The sequence below is a fragment of the Struthio camelus genome, chromosome 21 (assembly GCF_040807025.1).
Source record: "Struthio camelus isolate bStrCam1 chromosome 21, bStrCam1.hap1, whole genome shotgun sequence".
Taxonomy (NCBI): domain Eukaryota; kingdom Metazoa; phylum Chordata; class Aves; order Struthioniformes; family Struthionidae; genus Struthio; species Struthio camelus.
This window is the reverse complement of record NC_090962.1, coordinates 1,166,345-1,188,456: the sequence shown is the minus strand read 5'-3', so window position 1 is coordinate 1,188,456 and position 22,112 is coordinate 1,166,345. Positions and strand designations below refer to the sequence as shown.

The 22,112-nt window shown below is 47.9% G+C and overlaps 1 protein-coding gene across 4 annotated transcripts in view; it reads left to right on the top strand.

The window, feature by feature from the left end:
- Window positions 1–22,112, top strand: part of AJAP1 (adherens junctions associated protein 1) — a 158,037-nt gene that overhangs the window by 59,959 nt on the left and 75,966 nt on the right. For 2 of the 4 annotated variants that reach the window (XM_068916297.1, XM_068916293.1), the window contains exons 3-5: window positions 6,469–6,556; window positions 11,595–11,837; window positions 13,841–13,972. In XM_068916297.1, coding sequence (XP_068772398.1) covers window positions 6,469–6,556; window positions 11,595–11,837; window positions 13,841–13,913 — 404 coding nt within the window. In that variant the 3' untranslated portion in view covers window positions 13,914–13,972. The remainder of the gene's footprint in view (window positions 1–6,468; window positions 6,557–11,594; window positions 11,838–13,840; window positions 13,973–22,112) is intronic. The other 2 variants (XM_068916295.1, XM_068916296.1) reach the window with 1 other exon arrangement.

Here is a 22,112-nt window from a genome sequence, read left to right as displayed (position 1 = left end):
GCTCTTCCCTCAAGCTCTTTCCCCAGATCTCTCCCATATCCTCTGGCAAAGCAGAATAAGAACTAGAAAATGCCAAGTGCGTGCCTCCTGCCGGAAGCCCTTCTGCTTTTATTTTGGAGGGGGTTTTATTGTTTTGCTCTTGTTTTTGCTGTTTGTTAAAACAGCAACTCTCAGCTCGTGGCTGAAATCCAGACATCTGACAAGACAGAGGCAATGAGGAAAGCAAACCGCTGGTTCCCAAGGGATCCTGAAACGCCAGCCCCAGGGTCAGCTTGTGCCCCTGCAGCTCCCTGTCGCTGGCGTCCGCCTCCTCGCACAGGCCTCCGGGCTGGACTGCGCCTCCTCCCGCTCGCCAGCCCGGAGGCGGCAGCTCGGCCATGCCGCGGGGCGGGCGTAGGGGAGACCGCGCGCCCCGCCATGCTGCTCCTCCCTGCAGGGGCCCGCGAGAGAGACCAGCGGCTGCGCATGGCGGAGAGCCAGCTCCGGAGGGGACGCCGCTGGTCCCGGGGCTGGCCGTGCCGGGGGCTCCGGCTGCGCAGGGCTGAGGAGCGGCAACACCAGGCCTTGAGTGCAGCCACGCGGGCCCTGGTTCGGTGGCGAGGTTGGGCTTCCCCAAGGCCGCAAAGCCCTGAGTGGCTGGGAGCGGAGGAGCCCAGGACAGCCCCGTGGGGGAGTCAGCAGTGGTGAGTTGCTTGCTGCCTGAAAGAAACCCTCTGTGCCCATGTCAGCAACCGAGGTACGCTGCAAGTTCAGAGTGCAAGGGCGCTTCTGTCCATAATGCTATTACATTATATTGTGCATAATGAGACAACAGCAACAACAATGGCTTGAGGTGTAGGAATTATCAAGTTACATCAGTCTGCAAGAACTGATCTTATTACCAGCTGCAACAATATAACCATCAAGAAGGGAAAAAAGCCTATCGATTGGTTTATAACTTGCTGATCCATCTGTCCCTGGCTGTTTTCCCCTGTATAATTTTTCATTATATGCATGATAACCCAATTCTCCATCACAGAGACACAATGTGCAATCACAGAGGAGCACAAAGAACTGCTAAATATGTTGGAATAATAATGCCCAACTGTAAGTGTCTGACAGACTCTCAAAGCAGCGCTGCGTGGACCAGCATATGCCTGGCATGTTAAACTCCAGCAAGCGAGCGTCCGTGTTTGCTTTCCAACCAAGAATATCGGTCAGCACTAAGCGAAGGGCAGGGGGATCCAGCAGTGCTGAGGCTGGGAAGAGGCAGTCTGCTCCTGGCTCCGTCGTCCAGCGAGGGTCAGTCACCTTACTGAGCTGCTCTTGGTGACCAGAGAGAGACTCTCCTCTTCCCAGGGTTATGTACAGCCCTTGTGAGGTGGGTGTCAGCGCTTCCCCCGCTACAGCCACCTTTCTGTGGTAGCTCCAGAGCATGTGCGGTGAATAGTAAAGTCATCTCCCCCCTTAAGTGCATCAGTTAAAGCCACCTGATAGTCAGCTGTAACTCACGAGTTCCTTATTTAAAGCTGAGGTGCTTCCTGTTCTGGTCCTTTCCTTTTGCATCTGGGGGAAGGCAGAGGAAGGCTGCTTATCCAACTTCTAGGGTGGAGGCCACCTCTCAGGGCCAGGCTGCTTTATTGTGTCTTAGCGGTAGGGTGGAAAGGAAATAATGAGAGTTGTCTAGACCCCGCAACCAGTTCTGCTGTGGACCATAGCGATTGATATTTTTTTTTTTAAATCAAGAAAGGCCCTGCCTGTAAACAACATTCAGAGGAAATTTCCATTTTGCTTGAAATACTTCATTAATTTCAGAATACAAAGGTCAGTGTTGGGAGAGCTGGGATGTTCTTTTCTCTTGACCTCTTCCCCCTCTTTACCTTTTCCTGGTGCAAATGTGTTATGTTTCAAGGAGAAAAAATCACAAATATATGCATATTCTTCGTTTTTGTGGTGTTTATTTCCTGCTTGTGTAACACTGGAAAGATTTTTGTAGATGTTTTCTTAACTTGAAAACTCTTCTCCTTTCTTAAGCCCCTCTGCTATGCTATTTGAAAGACTTTCCTGGTAGCAGCTGTGTGGAGTTGACCCAACCTCTGTAGTCTTGATGCCTGCATGGTGGGTGATGCTGGCTGAGAGCAGGGGTGCTGGAAAGCCACAACCTGAGCAAACTGGTTCTCCTCCTGATTCATGCACTTGCACGTAGAAACTGGATTTCAGCAGCCCTTCAGAGGCCCTGTTTCTCCCCAGATTCAAAGTCCAAGCAGTGCAGCAGGGGTTTGGATAGGGAAAGGATGGGAAGCAAGAAGGCCACGTTGCCCAGAAAATCAAATTTAAAAATGAGCTTCAGGTTCTCCCCTAAAAATCCTCACAGCCTGATTGTGTTGCTTTCAGCACATGGATACGGGCGAGAATCACGCTAAGAGGAAGGAAGGAAAGTGCTTCCTTTCACTCATCAGTGAGAATTTTCCAATTGCCCGGACTGATTGCCGGGCGATTGTTCCCCTTTCTTTCTAACCAATATGCGCTCTAGGAGGGCATTTTCTGTAGCTGGCTGTTCCCTGTGGCTTCCGACTGTACTTCTGACACAGCTCGTGAACCACCTTTGAGGGGGCTGGGGAGTAAAGATTTCATTGCAAGCTGTCATTACCGAAGCACTTGGCAGTGAATGTGTTGGTGAATCAGACTAGGTGAAGGTGACCTTGGTTTTATTATATTAAACTGTCAAGACTCACATCTTGGAGAGTTAATTTATACTTGGAATGCGTCTTGGCAGAAAAGTCTGCATCACTTCCTAAAAAGAGGTCACTTCGCACTGGCGTTGTTTCTGTGCTCTGCTCAGCTTGGATGTTTTATTGTTTCTCTGCGGTGTTGAGTGACAATCCACACCTACTTGGTCAGGCTGCCACACGCAGAGGTTGAGTCCTGCGATATGTGCAACTCGGGTAACCTCAGCAAGGAGAAGGAATTAATAGTGATGATGCTCAGCTGAGCGAGGCGTAACATGTGTGTCCATGGACAGAGCCTCAACTCATGTTAATTGATGTCGCTCCATTAACAGTGGAGCGATGCTAATTTCTGCCAGCCGTCTTTAACAGTTTCGAGTGAAACGGTGAGCGGTTGAACTCTGTGTCAGAGAGGGCTGTTGAAATACTGGCTGTATAGCTCTGAGTAAATGCCATTGAGCTCCCTGGGAGAGCCGACTGCTGTGAGCAGAGGTGGCACGCCGGCAGCCCCCTGCCCTGCTGCCTCTCGTGCCGAGACGGTGTGCTCCGTCTCTCCTCGGGAATGAAGGTACGTCGCAGCGGAGAGCAGCTGTCAGGCGCTGCTACGTCTTGGCAGTTGTACAGCTTCTCTCTCCCACTCTTCCCCAGGTCAGAAACGTTTTCCATAGTGCTTCTGAGGAATTAGCAGTTCTTTGAGAGTGTGTGGGCGAAGGAGGCTTCAAGCGCTTGCACACCACTGAGAGGTGGCAGCTTTGCCCTGGGAGTTGAGCTAAACTCCAGCAGCTTTTCTCCATTGATGAATTTTCTTGGTGCTATTAGGATACTTCTCCAGGCATGCCTCCGGTGCAGGCATGTACATGGGCTCGTAGGCTGAACGAGCAGAAACCCCTGGGCCATGTGGATAAACAAGGGGGAAAACAAGATCACAAATTTCAAGGGAGCCAAGACTTTGTCCTTTGAAGGGAGGCAGTGGAGCAGCAAACACAAGCTGCAGTTTAAAATACCTCTGATATGTTTTATCTGGCCTTATTATCCAGCTTAATGCTTGGGTTGTGAATTGGATGTGCTGTATACCACATGTCACACAGGTTTCTGTCGAGAATGGAGTATTTTGTACGAGTGGGTGGTCTGTGAAGAGAGCAGGGGAGAACAATGTCATCTAAGGCAGCTGTTTGGTCCGTAATCTATTATTCAGGAGGACAGAAGAGTCCTGGACATAATTCATGTAGGAGCATGAAGATGCTCTTTACAAAGCTACAGGGCAGCTACAGAGGAAGATGAAACGAGAGGCAATCTGCAGCAGGTGGCGGGTGAGCTGTCTGGGTGACCGCAGTGCCCGTGGGCCCAGAGAGCAGTGGTGGCAGCTGAGGCCGGGTCCCTGCCGTCAGCCGCGCTGGCCAGGGGCCTGCGGGGTGCTGAGCCAGCCCAGGGCTGCCGCAGGTAGTGACGCCTGCACAAGGCTCCCCAGTCCCCGCACCGGCATCAGGGTGCGCCCACCAGGAGACGTGGCCTCGAGAGGCGGCGTGAGCTCATCTTCTCGCCCGGCTCTGGCAGCTGCCAGTCTGGAATGCTGTTTCTGTCATTTTTCTTCCAGAATAATTTTCCGCGCTTCCAAACAGGAGTTGCTTCTGGAGCGCAGCCAGTTTTGTTGCAGAAGAAAGGTGCGCGCGGCTATCTGCTCTGGAAACGGTAGCGGTGAGCTGACTTTGAAATAGATGCTCCAGCCAGTTCACCATGGAGACAAATGGCTGGACCAGTAGCTAGTCACCTTCTGACCCCCTCTTTCCTAGAGTAATTTTAAAGTCTGCTCGTTCGAGCAAGGATGCGCCGAGGGCATCTCCTCGGAGCGCTCCGCTGACTTCAGCGTGGCTGTGGCTGCTGCACCAGCTGAGTAATTGCCCCAGCGCTAGTACAGAAATGGTATTTACCTGGAGGCCGCTGGCTGGAAATCTTTGCTTTCTTGTCTCGGAAGAAGCAATTTCCGAGCCCCACACACCCACGCAAACTAGGAACGTTATGTATATGGTCTTCATGCATGCACAGACACATATATATAACTGCTTGTTTTTCTGTCATACTAATGTTTGTTTATTTATTAAAAATATCATCCATCAGGAGCTCTAACATCTGTTTGTGAAAAATAGCACATCCTTGGGCTGCAGCCAGGAAAATCATTTCATTACAAAATTGCAACTGTAAAGCAGCACAAAATCACAAACATACTGTACATTGAGATGCTTTTGTTTTCAAACTGCTCATTAGGAGCGATACACGAGCCAAAATTATACCCTGTGTAAGGTGAATTAGGAGAAAATGAGCCCATCCGACCTTCTAAGTGAATAGCACTTAGTACTGTAATTATTATCTCTGGTTGATCCTGCACCCACTGCAAAGCTGCGCTGAAGTTTTCTTTTCCATCCCAGAGGGTACATGTCTTTACATTTCTTCAGTTCTTCGTGCTTAATGCAGGCTGACAAGGAACATACTTGAGAGGATAGAAAAGGAGAAGCCTGGTTGAAAGATTATTTTATGTAATGCACGAGAGAAAATTAAGTTGCTCCTTCACGACGGCTGCTTGCCCAGCCCGTGACGTGGGCTGGGAGGGCGAGCGAGCCTGGTCTCGGGGGGGGGCAGCGCGGCAGGCGCGGGCTGCTTTCTCGCTCTGCTCGGCCAGGGGTCCGCGGGAAGGTTCGCGCCGCTTCCGTGTCTGCCGTCGCTGTCCTTGACGAGGAGCCAGGTGATCTCCCTGCAGTCCAGCGCCGCACCGCGCCGTCGGCATCCTGCGAAGCGGCAGTTCAGACCAAGCTCGTGCTTCCCAGCTGGGCGTTGCTGCGGCCAGTGGTACCGTGGGGGCCCTGTGGCCTGCAGGAGTAGCCCCTGGACAGCTATTTCCCAGGCCTGCCCGAGGGCGAGCACTTCCTGCTCTCGAGGGCAGCGTCTCTTTGGCATGCCCATAACTGGTGTTTTTGCTTCATTCTGGTGGAGCTGCCTTCCCCATCCCGTGCTGGTACAGGGAACTGCTGGTTAACCTCTCTGTAAGGTGGTGTGCTGCATCGGGGGTATCAGAGCTGTGAACGCTTTCTGCTGCCCGCGAGCCCAGCATCCCCCCTCCTTGCCCTGCCTGGCTTCTGGCAGGACACGGAAGGGCAGCCAGTTCGTCTGCCCCGGGTGCCGGGGACGAGAGGAGCTGCAGAGCAGAAGAGCAGAGCCCTTGAAGACGTGGTGCCAGAAGGTGATGGAAGGCAGGGGTCTGGAGCGGGAGAAGGAAGGAGACGGCAGTGAGAGTAGTGAGGAAGTGAGCGCTCAAGAGCCTGGTGCCCGTGAGTGGGTATATGAAGAGTCGCATAGGCTCTGTCCCTCAGCCCTGAAGATTTCTTTGGGATGGCCCAGAAAGCAGCAGTGTCTGGGAGCCTGTTGGGACCTTCCCTAGCAAAGAGAGAAGCGAAGCTGCGACGGGAAGCTCTTCTCTGCGTGCTGAGGCGACGTGACCCGTGCGTGCTCGAGCCTTGCCACGGGCTGTGGCGCTTCGCAGGGCTTGCACCGCTGCCTTGTGCCCAGGGACTGCAGTCCTGCTTGTTGCGTACCCTGCGTCCTCTCTGCTGCTGTGCATCTGCTTCTCAGGGTGGTAATTTCTCACTTGACCAAAACCTTGAGGTTTTTACTGAATAATTCAGTTTGCCGTTTGGGTTTTTGCTCAGTGTTATCCTGGATCCCCTTTGTTTCCTATCTCCACTCTCTTCTTGATTTTTTTTTTTCTTCACAGGTCTGGCAGTTCATCAGATAATCACTATTACAGTGTCCCTCATCATGGTCATAGCTGCTCTGATAACAACTCTTGTCTTAAAAAATTGGTAAGATCCATTGTTGATCTGTTTGGCCTGAGTGGTGGTGATGTTGGAGTGCGTGGAAGGGGGTAGGTTGGGAAACAAGGGGATACAGAAAGCAGTGCCTCTGCAGCCCTAACAGTTAAAGCTTGTAGCATCAGCCAAGCTGATTTGTGAAGGACATTTCAGAAGAAAATGCGCTTTTTACACTGAAACTTCCAAAGGAGGCAAAAGAGCCTGAGTCCCCAGCCACTGCTAAGACTCGCTGTTCATCCATGCCCCAGGATACCTCTGCTCTCTCTTCTTGTGGTTTATGATTTCAGACTCAGCCCCCTACCTGACGTTGTCACGAGCAGCTCTGGGGCAGCGGTCGCCACGTCCAGGGCACGAGAGCAGCCATACCTGTTGTTGCCGCCCGGGTACTGCCGGCAGTGGCTGCTGGCTCACGGGGAGACAGCGAGCGCTTCTTAACTGTTGCTAGCTACTCAGTGCACTCGCACCCACCCGAAATGTCTCGAACAAATGGGTGAATAATTGCACCACCTCTTAAAAGCCTGAGTCTGGGCTTCAGCATGTTGTCAGGATTGAGTAGCTGAGTTTCACATTTGGGGCACATGCATATTACCGCTTCCTGATTGACTTAGTCCAAAGTCTCTGCAGTGACATCATCTGGTGAGGTCAAAATAATGTATTCTGCTGCAGTGGATTTCCCTGCAAGAGTAATGAGACCTGCCCTGAGCCTAAATGACTTTTCCTCTGCCTTGTTGCTTGTGCTCTGAGTGGCTGTCTGAACCCAAGCTGTTCCTTAAAACACAAATCTGGCTCCGCATATAATAATTATATTTTCTGACCTTTCCTCCAACTCCAGAGATTGAAATGCATCTTCTGAGCCTCTTGGTTGCAGCCAGTTGTAAGTGCACCCTGTCCCCTGGAGTGCTCATGCGTTCCCCTCGCTTAATTTGCTCTCATTTATTCTCTTAACATCGGCTGTGCGTATGGTAAAATAGGTTAGCTTTTTGCTTCAGGCACTCATGACTTTACCTATTTTCCCAGAGAAACTGGCCTACTTTGAGGTCAGCCTTGCGGGCTGTAGTGATACGGTTGCACCTCTGGGATGATCGGAGGGGCTGCAGCACGGTCTGGCTGCTCCCCAGCACAGTGCTTTGGCCTCTTGCATGCTTGCAGTTTTCTACCCCAGCGATGTTCTCTAAGAGCCTCCCAGCCTAGCTGTTTCGTACTGTACTTGGCCCACATGAGCCCAGTGCTCTCTGCAGGTGCTGCCTGAAATCAGTTCCTAAGTCCAGAGCAAATTAGAAATACAGGTGATTAAGAAGCCTGCTCACTGGCCAGGACTAAGAGGAACACCTGTTGGAAGGGTTATAGAGGAATCTTAATCAATGCAAGTTGTTTAACAAAACATTGCAAGTGGGTATGGTCAGTCCTGGTTTTCCGTAGACACAGCGCCTGGGTAGCTAGCAGTCCTGAGGGAGTGTTCCTGTCGGGGCCAGGAGAATACGTTTTCATAAGACATCAGCATAGGTTTCCTGTGGTCGTTAAAGATTCTGAGTCCCACCCTCCTGAGGTGCCAAAGTTGTAACATCTTGGAAGGTCTGCTTTCTGAAAACGTGTGAGTATTTGCTCCCTGAAATCTGTACAGACTGAACACAAAAAAACGTGTGTAATTCCACTTCTGTTCAGCAAAGTGTTTAACCACATGATTAACATCTATTACAACACATGCTTGAGGTTAAACATGCATTTGCTCTGCCAGGAGGATGAGGGCCGTGATGAGGCGTGGAGAGCAGAACGGGTAAGCTAGAGGCAGCAGTGCAGAGCATGGGTCAGTTAAGCTTTGAGCAAAACTCAGCAGGTGGAGGAGCTCCGGCAATCACAGGAATAATTCCCCTGTGCCTGGAGCCCACCTAGTGATACACCAGCTTCAAAACACCGGAGATGAAGAACAGAGCAGTAGAATCCCAGTCAGCCAGTCAGGTTGACGATATCACCAGGACAGGTTACGCTGTGGCATGTTACTGCTGAACCGTAGGGCCTCATCCAAAGTCCATTTAATCCGCGGTGGTTTGCGTCTGACCCTGACTCCTGCAGTTGCTCAGGCTGCAGCGCTCCTTCCGGAGCTGCCTTAGCTTTACGCCAAGCCTCGCATCCGCCTCTCGTGCAGCCCGGCTACTCTGGCCAGCGCCGTAGCCCTTCTGAAGAGCCTGCACGAGGCGGGAAAGATGTTAATGTCAAATAGCACTGCCGATGTGTAATTGTGTGCAAGTCCTATATAAGGCTCAGATTGGGGTCTTTATTAAATTCGCTCTCTCGTATGAGATGGTCCCATTTACGTTAAAGATAGTACAAGAATGAGCAGCGTAATCTTTATTCATGTCTACTAGCCAGCCACTTCAGTTATATACAGACAAAAGGAGTAGCACCAAATGCTACTAAACAGTCTTGGAGATTTTTTTGGATTTGTAGATGAGTATTATCTGACATAGTTATGTCACTTTTTTTCAAAACAGCTCTGTGATTCCAGTTCTGTGACACGAATACTAGAAAGCAGGCTTCCAAGTTGCATGGGAAGTCGTTTCTGAGAGCAGGTTTTACATGAGAAACGCTTATTACGGTTGGCCAGTTCTTTTAATTGTGGAACAAAGAGAAGTCATATGAGAATTTCCAATGTTCCTGACAAATCTGGGACTCAAGCGAGAAAGCTGTGAAAAATTTCATTTCTCCTGTATTTTGGACTGGATTTACTTTACTAAGCTTCCCTAAGCACAGCAGTATTTCAGTGAAAGGGCACCAAAAACATTTCATAAAGCACTTCTGTAGGTTTCTGTAGGTTCCCCCCCGCCCCTTAACAGAGACCAGAAACGGTATGTATCGTTTGTCTGGCCAGCGACAGCGTAGCAGAAACAGCTCAAGGAACCTAATACCAAAGCGAAAAACAAAAAACCCCAAACAGAAAAACTGTGATCAGCGTAGTGTGTAGAATAGAAATTGTTTACAATAAGTAAAATTGCAAAATCACTGGAGAATACATGCAGGCAATCTCAGTCAGCAATCAGATGTGTCACAGCCAGAAAAATAGCACTGTGATGAATTTGCTCAGCACTAATATTTACCAAACTGTGCTTTATTTTTTCATGTATGATAGCCTGCCTCTACAGGAGAGGCAATGCAATGGGGCTGATACCAGAACGGCTTGGAGACGGGGAGGAGAGCTGTAAGGTGATCTAGAGGCTAGCTAGAAGAGTTGACCCAGATCACACTCTTAGTCTTTGGCACCAAATGGGACACAGTCTCTACCTCCGTAATTTGAATAATACCTTGTCCGCCCTGGGGAGGATGGATGAGTGATGGCTGTATGCAGTGCAAATGTGATTGTTATTCTTTCTGCACATCTGCAATTTTGGGAACTGATGATTATTTCAGTAGCTGTCTCTTTAGGTTGGATCAGTCAGTGCAAATTGAACTGCATCTCATTGCTGGCAGCTAATGCGATGTCACACCCGGTGACGGGGAACGCTGTTCCCTGGAGTGGCGGCCTCGTGCCGATGTCCCTTTACAGAGTTACCGGGTGGGAGTTTCAAAATCTCCCAGCTGCCACTGGCCCTCGGATTTGCCATGTTCCGAAATTCCACTTAAATATTACCATAACCCTTTTTGCAGTCCAATGTGGTATAAAAAGTGAGATTTTTAACTAAACATGCACTTAGCCCCCTAAATAGAAACAGCCTGATTTGCAGCAGGGCTGAATGATTCCATAATCCCATGTGTCGCTCAGGTTGAGCAGTCCTTGCAAACTGTCGTTCCTGTTCCTGCGTTAGGAGGCAAGTTCCCTTTTCAAAGCCTGTGGTTTGTTTGCAGGCTGTTTACACAAAAGCAGCCAGCCAGAATCCCACCTGAGGTTCAGTAACCCATCACCAGGAGGACGATAACTAAGTAGCTTAGGTAGCGGCCTAGAGTGAACAGCTGCAGGGAAACGTGGCATCGAGCGGTGGTTTCCGCATCATTCTTCCTAGCTGGTGTTTTCCTTGTTTTATAAACTGGAGCGTTGGTAGCCATACTGAAATAGAAATCTTCTGTGACCATGAGGTCTTATTTGAACCTTTAGAATTAGCAGATGACCCTGTAAGCAGTGCTTCTGTGTTACCAGGCTTTCATTTCCAAATGGATTGCAATTCATCTTCTTTCCAACGCGATCGGAGCAGGTCAAAAGATAGACGAGAAGGAAAACTCCTGCCTCTCCCCAGCTGTTGTATCCTCTGGAAATTCAAATGAACTTAACATGGCAGAGATTATTCCTAATAGACCATAAACTTCAAACAGTGTTCACATCCTGAACACTGGAAGCTGGCAAAGGATACTCGGGGAAGGACACCCTCGTACTTGACCTGTTTCGTACGCTTTTTCCCGAAGCTTTCGCTCCTGGCCGCTGCTTGAGCCGAGGCACTGGCTTCAGCTGCCTGAGGGCTTGACACGCTCTGGCTGTTTTCCAGAGGTGAAATCCGTGCCTAACACTCCTCTGTGCCCTCCAGCCATGGGCCGAGTGGCCCAGCTCACGTTCCCCGGGTGGCCCGGGTGCTCCTACCATCTTTTTGTCAAAACGTCAGCTACGCAACTGCTTTTTCCTATGAACCTGCAAATCTTCCCCTATGCTAAATAGAGAGCGTATCTGTAGCGTCAGACAATTTTCTGGAGTTACTTATCCCAATAATTTAAAACCTTTCTGATGCCTCCCAAATAGAAAGGGTCTAACTTCATTGTTCTCATCTACATTTTTTCATTTAAAAAGGCTTTCATTTCCTGCAGGTGTAAACATATGACTTGCTAAGTAATTCTTCTGGTAGTAAAAAGCTTATATTTAAAATTTAAATTTGATCATTAAAAAAATAAATAAAGAGAAACGACTGCTTGATTGTGGCTGATCTTTCCAAAGTGACTGAATTATAATCTCATATTGAATGATGTATAATTAATGGCCGATAATGCAAGTTCCTCTTTCAAGTGTCAGAGGTGCATTTTGTGTTGTTTCTTTTTCTTTCCTTTAATGTCTTAGTTGTGTGCAAAGTGGGAACACCAGGCGAAACAGCCACCAACGCAAAATCAATCAGCAGGAAGAGAGTTGCCAAAATCTGACGGACTTCACTCCTGCCCGGGTGCCCAGTAACCTGGACATATTCACAGCCTATAACGAAACACTGCAGTGCTCCCATGAGTGTGTCAGGACACCGGTGCCTGTGTACACAGAGGAGGCATTACACTCGCCTGGAGATTATAAAACAACTTTCAATGGAAACAGGTAAGATGGGCATCCATCATGTTTTCCATGCATCTTTCTAGTTAGAGCGTTCGGTCTTAGGTGGGTTAGGAAACGACCTCTTGTTATGTTCTGTGGGTCCCTAGATTCGCTGTGCTCCTCCTCCTTCAGGGGGAAATCCTGATTCATAATAGATATCCAAAGAAAATCTGGCAGCGAAGCACTTGACTGAATTGGCTTCCTCTGGCTTTTCAAGCCGCAATGACCAGCTACCTTCTGAAAATCAGCTGGTCAGCTGAACGCACTGGCCAGCTTGTAATTTGGTTTGCTTTCTGCTGATATGTGGCTATTGCTGTTGAACTTCTTATCCTTCAAACGAGGACAAATGATTAGCTTTTGCCTTTGTGACCCATAGCTATAGGCCTGTACTGCTATTGCTTCTCCCTCAGTGACTTTAAGAAGCTCCTGTCCTTGCAAAGTCTGCTAGCTTACCTTGAGCACATCTCATCAAGCCCTGAGAGTGTTTAGCACTGCACATTTTTCAGTTCCCTGCTTCCACCTCCAGCAAGTAAATTTACCTCAAATCCATCTTCCAGAATTTCTATGCTGTCTTCTAAGTGGCACCTAAAGAGCTGCTGCGTTGTGAATGAGGGACGTGATTAATGAAGGAGTAGGCTGCCTGAACCAAATGAACCATTTGTCTGGGATGAAATAATGATACAGTAACAAGGGGGTATAATAGGAGTTGACAGTGTGGTATAAAAAATGTGAGCCATTGCTCTGTATGTCTCTTGTCTGTAAGGAAAATGAGACAGATGGGAGGACTTGGTAAGTGACCTCTATCCCTAGACTGAGAGTGGGGACGCCAGCATTTGGCCGGGAACCCGCTGCATGGGGCCAGTAGTTTGCTGTGCGGGCTTTAGGTTAGCTCTGCTTTACGAGGAGGGTTTTCGCTAATGATTGGTGCAGAGATTTACCAGTATCGCTCCACACAGTAAACGTGTGTTTGCTGTTAAATCTGCAAAAAAACCAGGACTATTTTGAGGGAGAAAAATAGCAACTGCTTCCTTCAATATACAGCCTTGTTGGACTGTGACTTGTTTGTTACCCAAGGTTGTTGCCTAGCTGCATGAAGGACAGAGGCCTGAAAGTCAACAATTTAATAAGTATCTTTTTTAACTGTTTTCTTCTCTTTGTGCGTGAAATTTTGCTAGTTTGCATATTCTGGGGTTTCCTCGGGTTTTGGAAGGCAGAGAATTGGCAAGGATTTTCAAACCATTTCATTGAATAGTATGTGTGCGTTAATTTTGACGTGAACCCCAGCCAACCAATGCGGGGACCCGAAAGGGGAGAGGCTGTTTTCCCATCCTGCCTCTGCACTGTGCTGAACACCGTCAACATCTCCTATTCGCACCGCTAGAGATGCTGGTTGCTGGCATAGGAGCGTTGGTTGGAAAGGGTTCACTGCTTTTTTATCTTAAGGTAATGCTTTTTGGGAGATTATTGGCCTCTATGCATTTCCATGAAGCCTGATGCAGCTGGAGAAGTCTCTCTGCAGTGGATTTGCAGAGCCAGGGGTGCAGACACCCTCACTGGTAGTTCAGCTGGCCTCCTGCACCGTAGTTTTCTGCATGACCCGTTTCCCTGTGTCACGGCACCACGGGGCCATGCTCGTGTTCTGCAGCTGGGAAATAGGAAAGTGCTCCGGAGGAAAAGGAGAGAGAAACTGAAGATACGTTTTTAAGTGAAAGGCCTACAAAGATTTGGCTTGTGTCAAATATACACATATACCGTATGCAGATATGGTTTGGTTAAAAGTTACCTTGTTCACTGGGGGAAAAAACATAAGATATTGTAGTTGGTCTTTGTCTTTCTCTGTTTTGTGCGACTGTAGCTTGCAAGGCCAATAAGCCCATTCAAAGCATTATTTTAGAGATTTTTTTTTTTCCCTCTAAAATAGCTCATTTTTGCAGCAGGCCTGACTAGGCTTGCTTGTTGTGTGTTACGTACTGGCACGTGCAAGCCCATTTTTCTGCTTGCTGCAGACCCTCTTCTTCTGATCGGCATCTTATTCCTGTGGCCTTTGTGTCTGAGAAATGGTTTGAAATCTCCTGCTGACTGGCCGAAGTCTGTTTTACTTCCTGGGGGCAGGGCAGACGCCATGTGGCTGTTTCCTGGTACGTACCACTCTTAAGAGATTTTTATCCAATTACCCCACCGTTTCCTAACTATGAACATCTTTGTGCACAGCAAGGCCTTTCTCATCACTGTGTTGCCTATGTGATGCTAACCACTGAGGTGATTCTTTCTTTAAGGCATTTGACCTGACCAAGATTCCTCATCCAGCCGGCGGTAACTGTCTTCCACCGTAAAGGGGAGATTGGGTGCAAAAATGACTTCTCCGTGAAGGTGAACTAGAGATGGGCCTGAACTAACAGTCAGAAACTTAGATGGATATGGACGACAGGGAGCGGTGGATCCCTTGAGCTCTTGGGTTTCAGATGGTCAAGCTTGAACTTTTCAAATTAATAGACCTAGGTTTTTTTGTTCCAGCCCACCTCTAAACCTCTTATATTTTCAACAAATGACAGTAACTTCAAAGCTATAAGATGGCCTCATTTGTCATTAACCTCCCATTGCATGATGGACAGTCTGCCTCATTGTAGGGATCATGCATCCTGTGTGCATACTTCATCGATACCCTAAAGCTCATCTGATGGTTTTTGCAATAATGAGCATTTTCATGCTTCCACTGCACTGGTGCCAGCAGTCCTCCTCCTCCTCTTCCCATGCCCTTTCTCTTCTCTGCAGGAAACCGTAGCAGCTCTCCCATATGCAGTCTACGGTAGTCTGGGTTCACGACTTGGATACTGCTGCAATCAAACTAGTACTAAAATAGTTCCGGTCAAGCTTTTTTGTTCTGTTTTATTGTTTGGGGATATTTACTGGTTTTTTGAGTTAGCTTGAGCCATTTTCTCCTCCTTGTCTGTCTTTGGAAGGTGGCATTGCAGATAGTGGTGGCAGGAAAAACACTTAGGGTAAACTATGTGGCATTTTACTGTGGGGCAGCAATGCCAGTTTGAGCCATGTGCTCAGGTAAATCAATTGGTCTGTCCAAAGTCCTCACTGTAATGAATCACATATTCAGTGTAAATGAAATTTCCAGCCTTCCCTAACTGCAGCTTACTCGGAATCGCCTGTTCAACATTAGGCTCAGCTACAGAATGCAGAAATATAATTAGATTAGAATGGAAAGGGAATAAAAAGCTAATGGTCTCTGCTGTGCTATGGTTTGGTTGTGTCTGAGCAGGCCAGGTGAGATGTGCACCTGTCTGTGCGTGCTGAATTAGATTGAATATGCCAGAAAGCAAGGTTTTTTTTAATCAGTCTTTTTACTAATGTCTTTATCCGCAGTGGTATCATTAGCACAGTTGCTAAAAATGGAAATGACATCGCTTTGGTCATTCACCATGCATTGGGCAACCAAGATGTCTTTCCAGCTGGAGGAGTTTCGCTTTTATTTTGGAAAAAATCTCTGTACCAATCAGAGTCAGATGGGTGCGGGGCTTTTCCATAATGTTTACAGCACATCGAAACGTGTACTTCAGATTCATTAAACCTTGCAGCTCCGATGGCGTGGCTTGGCCACGCCTCAACAATGGAAGGGATTAGGGAGGAAGCTGCAGGCGCTGAAGTTACTTCCCGAGGTTACAGGGTAGGTGCCGGAGAGTTTCAGTCATGAGAAGGACGCAAGTGAAATTATCCAGCTGTGGGTCCCAGCTGAGTAATCTGGCAGATGAAGTGGCGTGTCCCGGTCCCTCCCAGGCGGGTATTTTTGCTCACGGTGCTTGGGCTGCAGGATATTTGTAGAGCTGTGGGGAGAGGACTTAGGTGACCAGTCGTCATGCTGGTGCGAGCTTGAATTCCTGACTGCGCTTTCCCCGTGATCACGGTCTTGGGGAGAAGAACTAAAATCGAACTCCATTCCTCTTCAGCCCTCCTCATAAATCCTCCAAATTGAGGAGATTCAAGCAGATCCTCCTGTTCTGACCTTTAAAAATTTATATGCCATGTCAGTTTATTATAAACTGGAGGGGGGTGTATATATATTTATATATTTTTATATATATATATATGTATGTATGTATATTTGTATTTTGGGTGAGCACCTTCTATGACAAAGTTAAAGAGAGGGTTTTTACCATTAAAATACAAGGCTCTTATTCCCTGTCTGTTAATGTTCTCCCACTATTTCTCTGGCTTCGTCTTCCCCCCAAATAGTGGCCACAGCAACGATGTGCTGAGCTGGTTGGCCACAGAGCTAACGAGCGAGTAAGGATCAGCTGCAGAATGAGCTGGAGATGTCTTCGGAGCAGGTTTTCCCTCAGCAGCATGCTCAGGCTCTAACTTCAGCAAGCAAACTGCAATCGTGCTGTAACTTTTATGCCGTTGTAGTTTGCAATGTCTGTCCCTTAAACAAAAAACCCATAATGGAAATTTGTCAGCGGTTCTCATGTCTGAAGTAGACGTGAAAGAGCAGAAATGCCTCCAGATACTGCACGCTGCGGGAAGCCGGGGGAATTTCCACTGGTCCGTCCTGAGGTCCTGTAAAATTATGTGCTGGAGACTGAGTCCCTGTTCATTTCAATGGATTTTTTTAAATAGGCGAAAGCAGGTCCATTGTGCTTTAATAAATCCTTGCAATTCGCATAGCCCTGTTTTCATGGCATCCAAAAATGTGTATTGACATGCTCTGGGAAAAAATCTATAAAAATTTTACCTGGAGCATTAACTTTGTAATAGTGTTTCCATTATTTATAAAGTTCTGGAAGCCGATGGTTGGTTTCATTAATGTTAATGAAAAAAGAGTACGCCACAGGACTTCTCTTTATGTGCGTGTTAGTCCACACATGCACATGTTTCTTTGCACCAGGATGTTTTTGGAATACACATATATAATATTCATGCCTACCTCATTGTAAAAACCAGGCGATGGCCACAGATTCTTACAGGAGGTGAGGAATAATGTAGGGAACCTCAAGGTGGCATGGATAACAGAAATTGCTTTCATCCCAAAGTGGCATCAATACAACATCCCTTAGAAGCTCTAAAAGAAATTGCTTAATATTTTCCCCCATCCCGCTGTTTTTCATGCATATTTGTCACCTCTTCTGCCTGTGTTTTTTTCACTAGAGTGAGAGCCTACCAGAAATATGGCACATAAGTTTTCTGAATGAGATTTGCAGAACCGCGCTATGCAGATATTCCTGCAGTCCAGAGTTTGCATCGTAGCCCGTGACAATCGGCCTGGTTCCCACTGGCTTTCTGAAAGCTTACGTTCAAAAGGACTTCATTCAAATTGTACCACTGCACCATGCAAATAGTTTTTTGCATGAATATGTTTTTGCAGTATTGGGACATTTCACGGACCAAAAAATATATGCAAGTTCAGGTGTTGCGGCGTAAGGTAAAACCTGAGAGTGGCTGGCTTGGTTGGTTATGTCGATAGAATTCAGTGTGTGAGTTGTTGCCTGTCGTTATGATTGACTCATATTGTCGCTGGACAGACGCTTCTAAGTACAGTGAGAGCAGTGAGGCTGAGGATGGTTTTCCAGTGAAAAGTACATTCAGAAGTTCTCAAGTGCTTCAAACTCAATGTCTGTTCTGGAGGTAAGAATATCTGACTGGCTGGTTTTTGTGCTAACAGCAGACTAGCCTGAAGGTGACTGAGTTGGTTTTAGCCGGATGCATCTGAGCAGAGGTGGAAAGATTTGGTAGAGGGAGCAAAGCTTCATACCCAGGGGTCAGTCGCAGCGCTCTCCTTGCAGCGAGCGCTGAAGTCTGGGAGGTGGCCGGGGCCGTATGGTGGCAGTCGCTGAGCCGCGCTGCTTGGAGGGCCCCGCGGCAGGGCAGCACGCACAGAGGCTCACGCGCCCCACGGCACGCCACGCCTGGGAAGCTTTGCCCCCTCTGCAGGCTCGTGGTCACTCAGGGAAGGAACTGCAAATTGTATCAGTCTGAGCGCTGGAAATATCCTTCCTTGGAAAGGCTCGAAGCACTTTACAAGTATTAGTTGATGGCACTTCACAGCTCTTAGCTTTCTAATAAGCAAATTAGTACTATCAGACTTGAGGATTCAGAGCCTGAGGCACGAGCCGGATTATGTGGCCAGGGACAGAGGTGACAGGGTCAGAAAGAGAACGCAGAAATTTTGAATAGATAAGCACCAGGAGGCTGCTTTGAGTTTAACATAAACTTTATATGTTACACTACAGCAGCACTTATTCAGAATGACGCAGATACTGAACACCGTGCTACCTAAATGGCAGTTGGAGATTTTAAGACACTGGTAGCATTGCCAGGTTGAGCTGACCTGAGCTGTTGCCCAGAGCAGATGTAAAGCATGGCACTGTGCAATCATCTCCTGCTTTAATAGCTGCAGGCAGCACTGAGGTTTTGTAAGGAAACCTGGTGAAACGCATCTAGTTCCATTGCAAACAGATGTTGAAGGTATTTCCTTGGGTCAGATTTGCCCCATGCCAACATAATCTATTTAAGGGTTTAGGTGACATCTGAGTGGTCCGTAGCACTGCGATAGCCCTCCGAAGAGAGGTGAATTTCACTTGTGGTGAACATCTGCTGGCATTTTCCAGCAGACTTCATTTGCATGTGTTCAAACCCCCTTGGAGTGCTCTCTCATAGATGAATGTCACACCTATGTGGAAGGCAGCACACCAGCTGCTTTTACGCTTAAAATAGTGGATTTCACCCATTCTTGGCAGCCTAGCATACAAATCTTGCAGCAATAATGTGTCCCTAAGCCACATCTTGTAAGTGAACAATAAAACACCAAATTAAAGCATTTGTACTAGGCAACTAACTTAAGAATGTTGCCCATAGAGATTATAAGAAGCAAAAGTATCAGTGCCCTAATCACAAGAGATGGCAGATGAGATGCAGTGCTGAAGCAGAGGTAGGAGCAGACACCTTTTTGGACAACCTAGGTGCTGAAATCTATCCTTACAGCCACTAGCCAATTGTAAGTCAGGACAGCTTGTAATAACTGTGGTCTTTTGACAAACGTTTTGCAAACCAAAAGGAGGGGGGGGGGGGAAGGTAGAATGTGATGAGGACTTCACCCAGTTTCAGTTATGATCCGCCCTTTAGGCCAGGCTTGAGCACCTGGGACACATGATGCCGTTGGGAGGATTTCTGAGAGCCCACTCCAAGCGATGAACTCTGCAGGAGTTTGGGAAAGCAAAGAGGTTTTATATGACTTGGACCTGGAACCAGAGCCACCTTGGCTGTTTTGGTTAAGTTTCATAGTGGCTTTCAGGCTTTCTGAACTGAAATTTAGTATTTCAAGTTATTCTTGCCCATAATCCTTGTCTCTCACCCTCTTTGACTTTAAAAAAAAAAAAAAAAAAAAGGAATGAGATTATACAAAAATCTGTAAGGTTGATCAAGTGCTGACCTACTTGCACAAAGAGGCTCTTTGGAATACAATATAAATTTTACATTCTAAATAAATGGTATTCATCCAGAACTATGTAAATGTCCAGCATCATTTTTAGAGAAGTGGCTATCTGAGATTTTAAAATGTTACTGGTATGATAACATTGCTCTGACCCTAGCTTCTGCACAAGGCAGTTAAAATTTACAGTATTGTATGGTAATTCTCTGCTTTGAAAATGGCAGGCAGCTGCTGTGATGTCCTCATTCTGCCTAACAACAGCAAATGTTTTGTATTAACATTAACAGATAATGAGTCATCATAAGAAATCCAGGCTTGTCTGACGAGAACAGCAGCATTCCAAACAGCCCCAGCACACGAGATGAAGCCTTCTATAAAATCTGTCTAGCTAATTAAGATTTCGGTGCTTACATGGGAGGCACCTTACTTAAAACCTCGAACAGAGAGTAGTTTGCATTTCTAAATGATAATAACTAAATAGGGGTTATAGTGTGACTTAGGGTTCCACCTCTGAACTACATGAGGCTTGATCATCTGTGCCTCTCTTTTTAGAAAATAGTGAAAATCTGGTGGAAAAAAGGAAACTTATATGAAAAAAATGTACTTTTTTGAAGATGTACTTTGTGCTCTCAAGGGAATGGACTATGCGGGTGTGATTCGCACTGAACTTCCCCAGCCTGAAGTGCTGGGTGGCGTGTAAGACCTGTGTGGGAGGGGCTGCCCGGTGGCCACGCTCAAGCCCAGTCTGGCCCAGCAGGCCCCTGAGCTCAGCCCAGCTCTTTCCGCGCCACACCAAATAACGAAAGCAGAGGCTCAAGGACTTTCCTGTCCGTTCATTCACTTCAGTCAGAGGTCTCTGCAGGGACAGCCTTGCTGAATAGTAGCGTGGTTGTTGTCCCTTAGAGAAGTATCAATTAGCTTTAAAGATTTAATTAATTAAGACTTAATAACTGTGGGAGATTTTTCTCTCTTTTGTGGCCTTTAGTCCTCCATAAATATATTTTACTAACAGTGTGTGTAGCATTTAGTTAATGTGTGTTCTTGTCTTAAGCCTAGATTAATGCATGCTTGAAGCAATTGACTTCAAGTGCTGCAAAATCTCACTGGCACGCACCTCCGTGAACTTGATGCTACGTGCCTGCACACAGGTATATATGCAAACAGCATATACGCGTGCGTCTGAAACCACATGCAGGCTGGCGTGTATGTCAGGAGTGCACTCTTATACGGTGCTTCCTGCATACATGTGACGCTGTATAAAATCCATACGTGCATAGCTATTGTAGGCAGGCTTAGCTGTAATACAACCTATGTTGATCTGCACAGGATCGCATACCCATAAAGCACGTGTCCACACACTAGTAACAGGGAATAATTGTCTTCACATGAAGGATTAAAGATTGCGTAGGGAGAGATCTTTCAGAAGATGACAAATAAACAGCTTAAGAAGAACTTCAATAGGATCTCTGGTTTTGATGCTTAACCAATTCTCTATTGATTTCTTTAGGGCATTTAACTTTAGAAAATCTTGTTAGTACTCACCATCATCTTCTCATCTGCCAGAGCGCTCGCTGCTCTTAGCCCAAGTATGAAAAGCTCCAGAATTCAAGGATGATCAGAAATAAATTACGCTTTGAAAAATGTACTGAGAAGATAAAAGTGTGCAATAAGGCACACCTAAGCCTCTTAGTCATTCCTACTGTATCAACGCATTTATAGAAAACTGCATCCTAATTCCAAAGGCTGCCCCTCAAAACATGATTAAAAAATGAGCTGCACCAAGCGAAATCATCTCAAGGGAGGAAGAAGTAGCTGTGGCAATCCAAAATGCATATTTCAAACCGAGGAGATGTCTCCAGCTCTTCAGAGCAGCGCGCGATGCTGTAGGCAGGAGATGCAAGGGAGGGCGAGGCGTGGAGGGTGAGCGTGGGCTCGCGGGCGGGCGGGCGGGCGGGCAGGTGTCCCCTGCGGTGGCGGCACCTGCCTCAGGCCCGCCCTGGCCTCGCGAGGCTGCAGCTCCTGGACGCTCGCCCGGGACAGGCAGCCCGGGGACACGGGCGCTCTGGCTGCGGCAGGTGAAGGGTCCCGGGGTACAGGCAGCTCCTCCCCTCACCTAGTGCTTCTGCTACCTCCCTGGAGACTGCCCCGAACTGTTGAGCTGTCATGCTGCTGGGCACGCTGCTGCAGCGGCATGAGCCTTCCCTCAAAAGTGAAGATTTTTCTTGTGTTTCTGGAGCTTTCCAGCCCCCGCTTTGGTTTCACAGAGTTGTTTTCATTCACTGTGATGGATGAGCTCCTGAGCCGTTTCCCCGTGTGAAAGTGCAGCCTGACCACAAAACTGTGGGTGGCTGTGGGTGTGCAGCCTGCTGGCTGGAAGCTGGCCGCCTCTGTGGGCTCCTGCAGCTCCAGGTCTGGGGTGGGGGTCTCCGCCAAGCATCCCGAGAAGGCCCTTGAGCGCCTCGTGCCCCGAGCGGCGGCCGCAGGGGAAGGCGAGAGCGGCGGTAGGGTTGCCGGAGCAGCAGGGGTTGCGCGTGCACCAGGCGTGAACCTCAACTCGGGCCCTTCTGGTGTTGCGCGCCACGATGCGCTTCGCGGTGGCAGAGCGAACGCAGGCGGGCCACCGCAACCTGTCACTGACATAATGCTTTCTCCATAAACCGTTCCCACCGGGATGCGTACCGATTGCCATTATCATTTACTCACCTAGGTCATATTGTGCGATTACTTTGGAAGAAGCTGGAAGCCTCCACTTTCTTAAGAGGACGCATCATTAATAGCTGTGGATTAAAGGCAGTATTTATAAACGTGCATGACTGCAGCTTTAAAGAACCAATGCGAGTCTT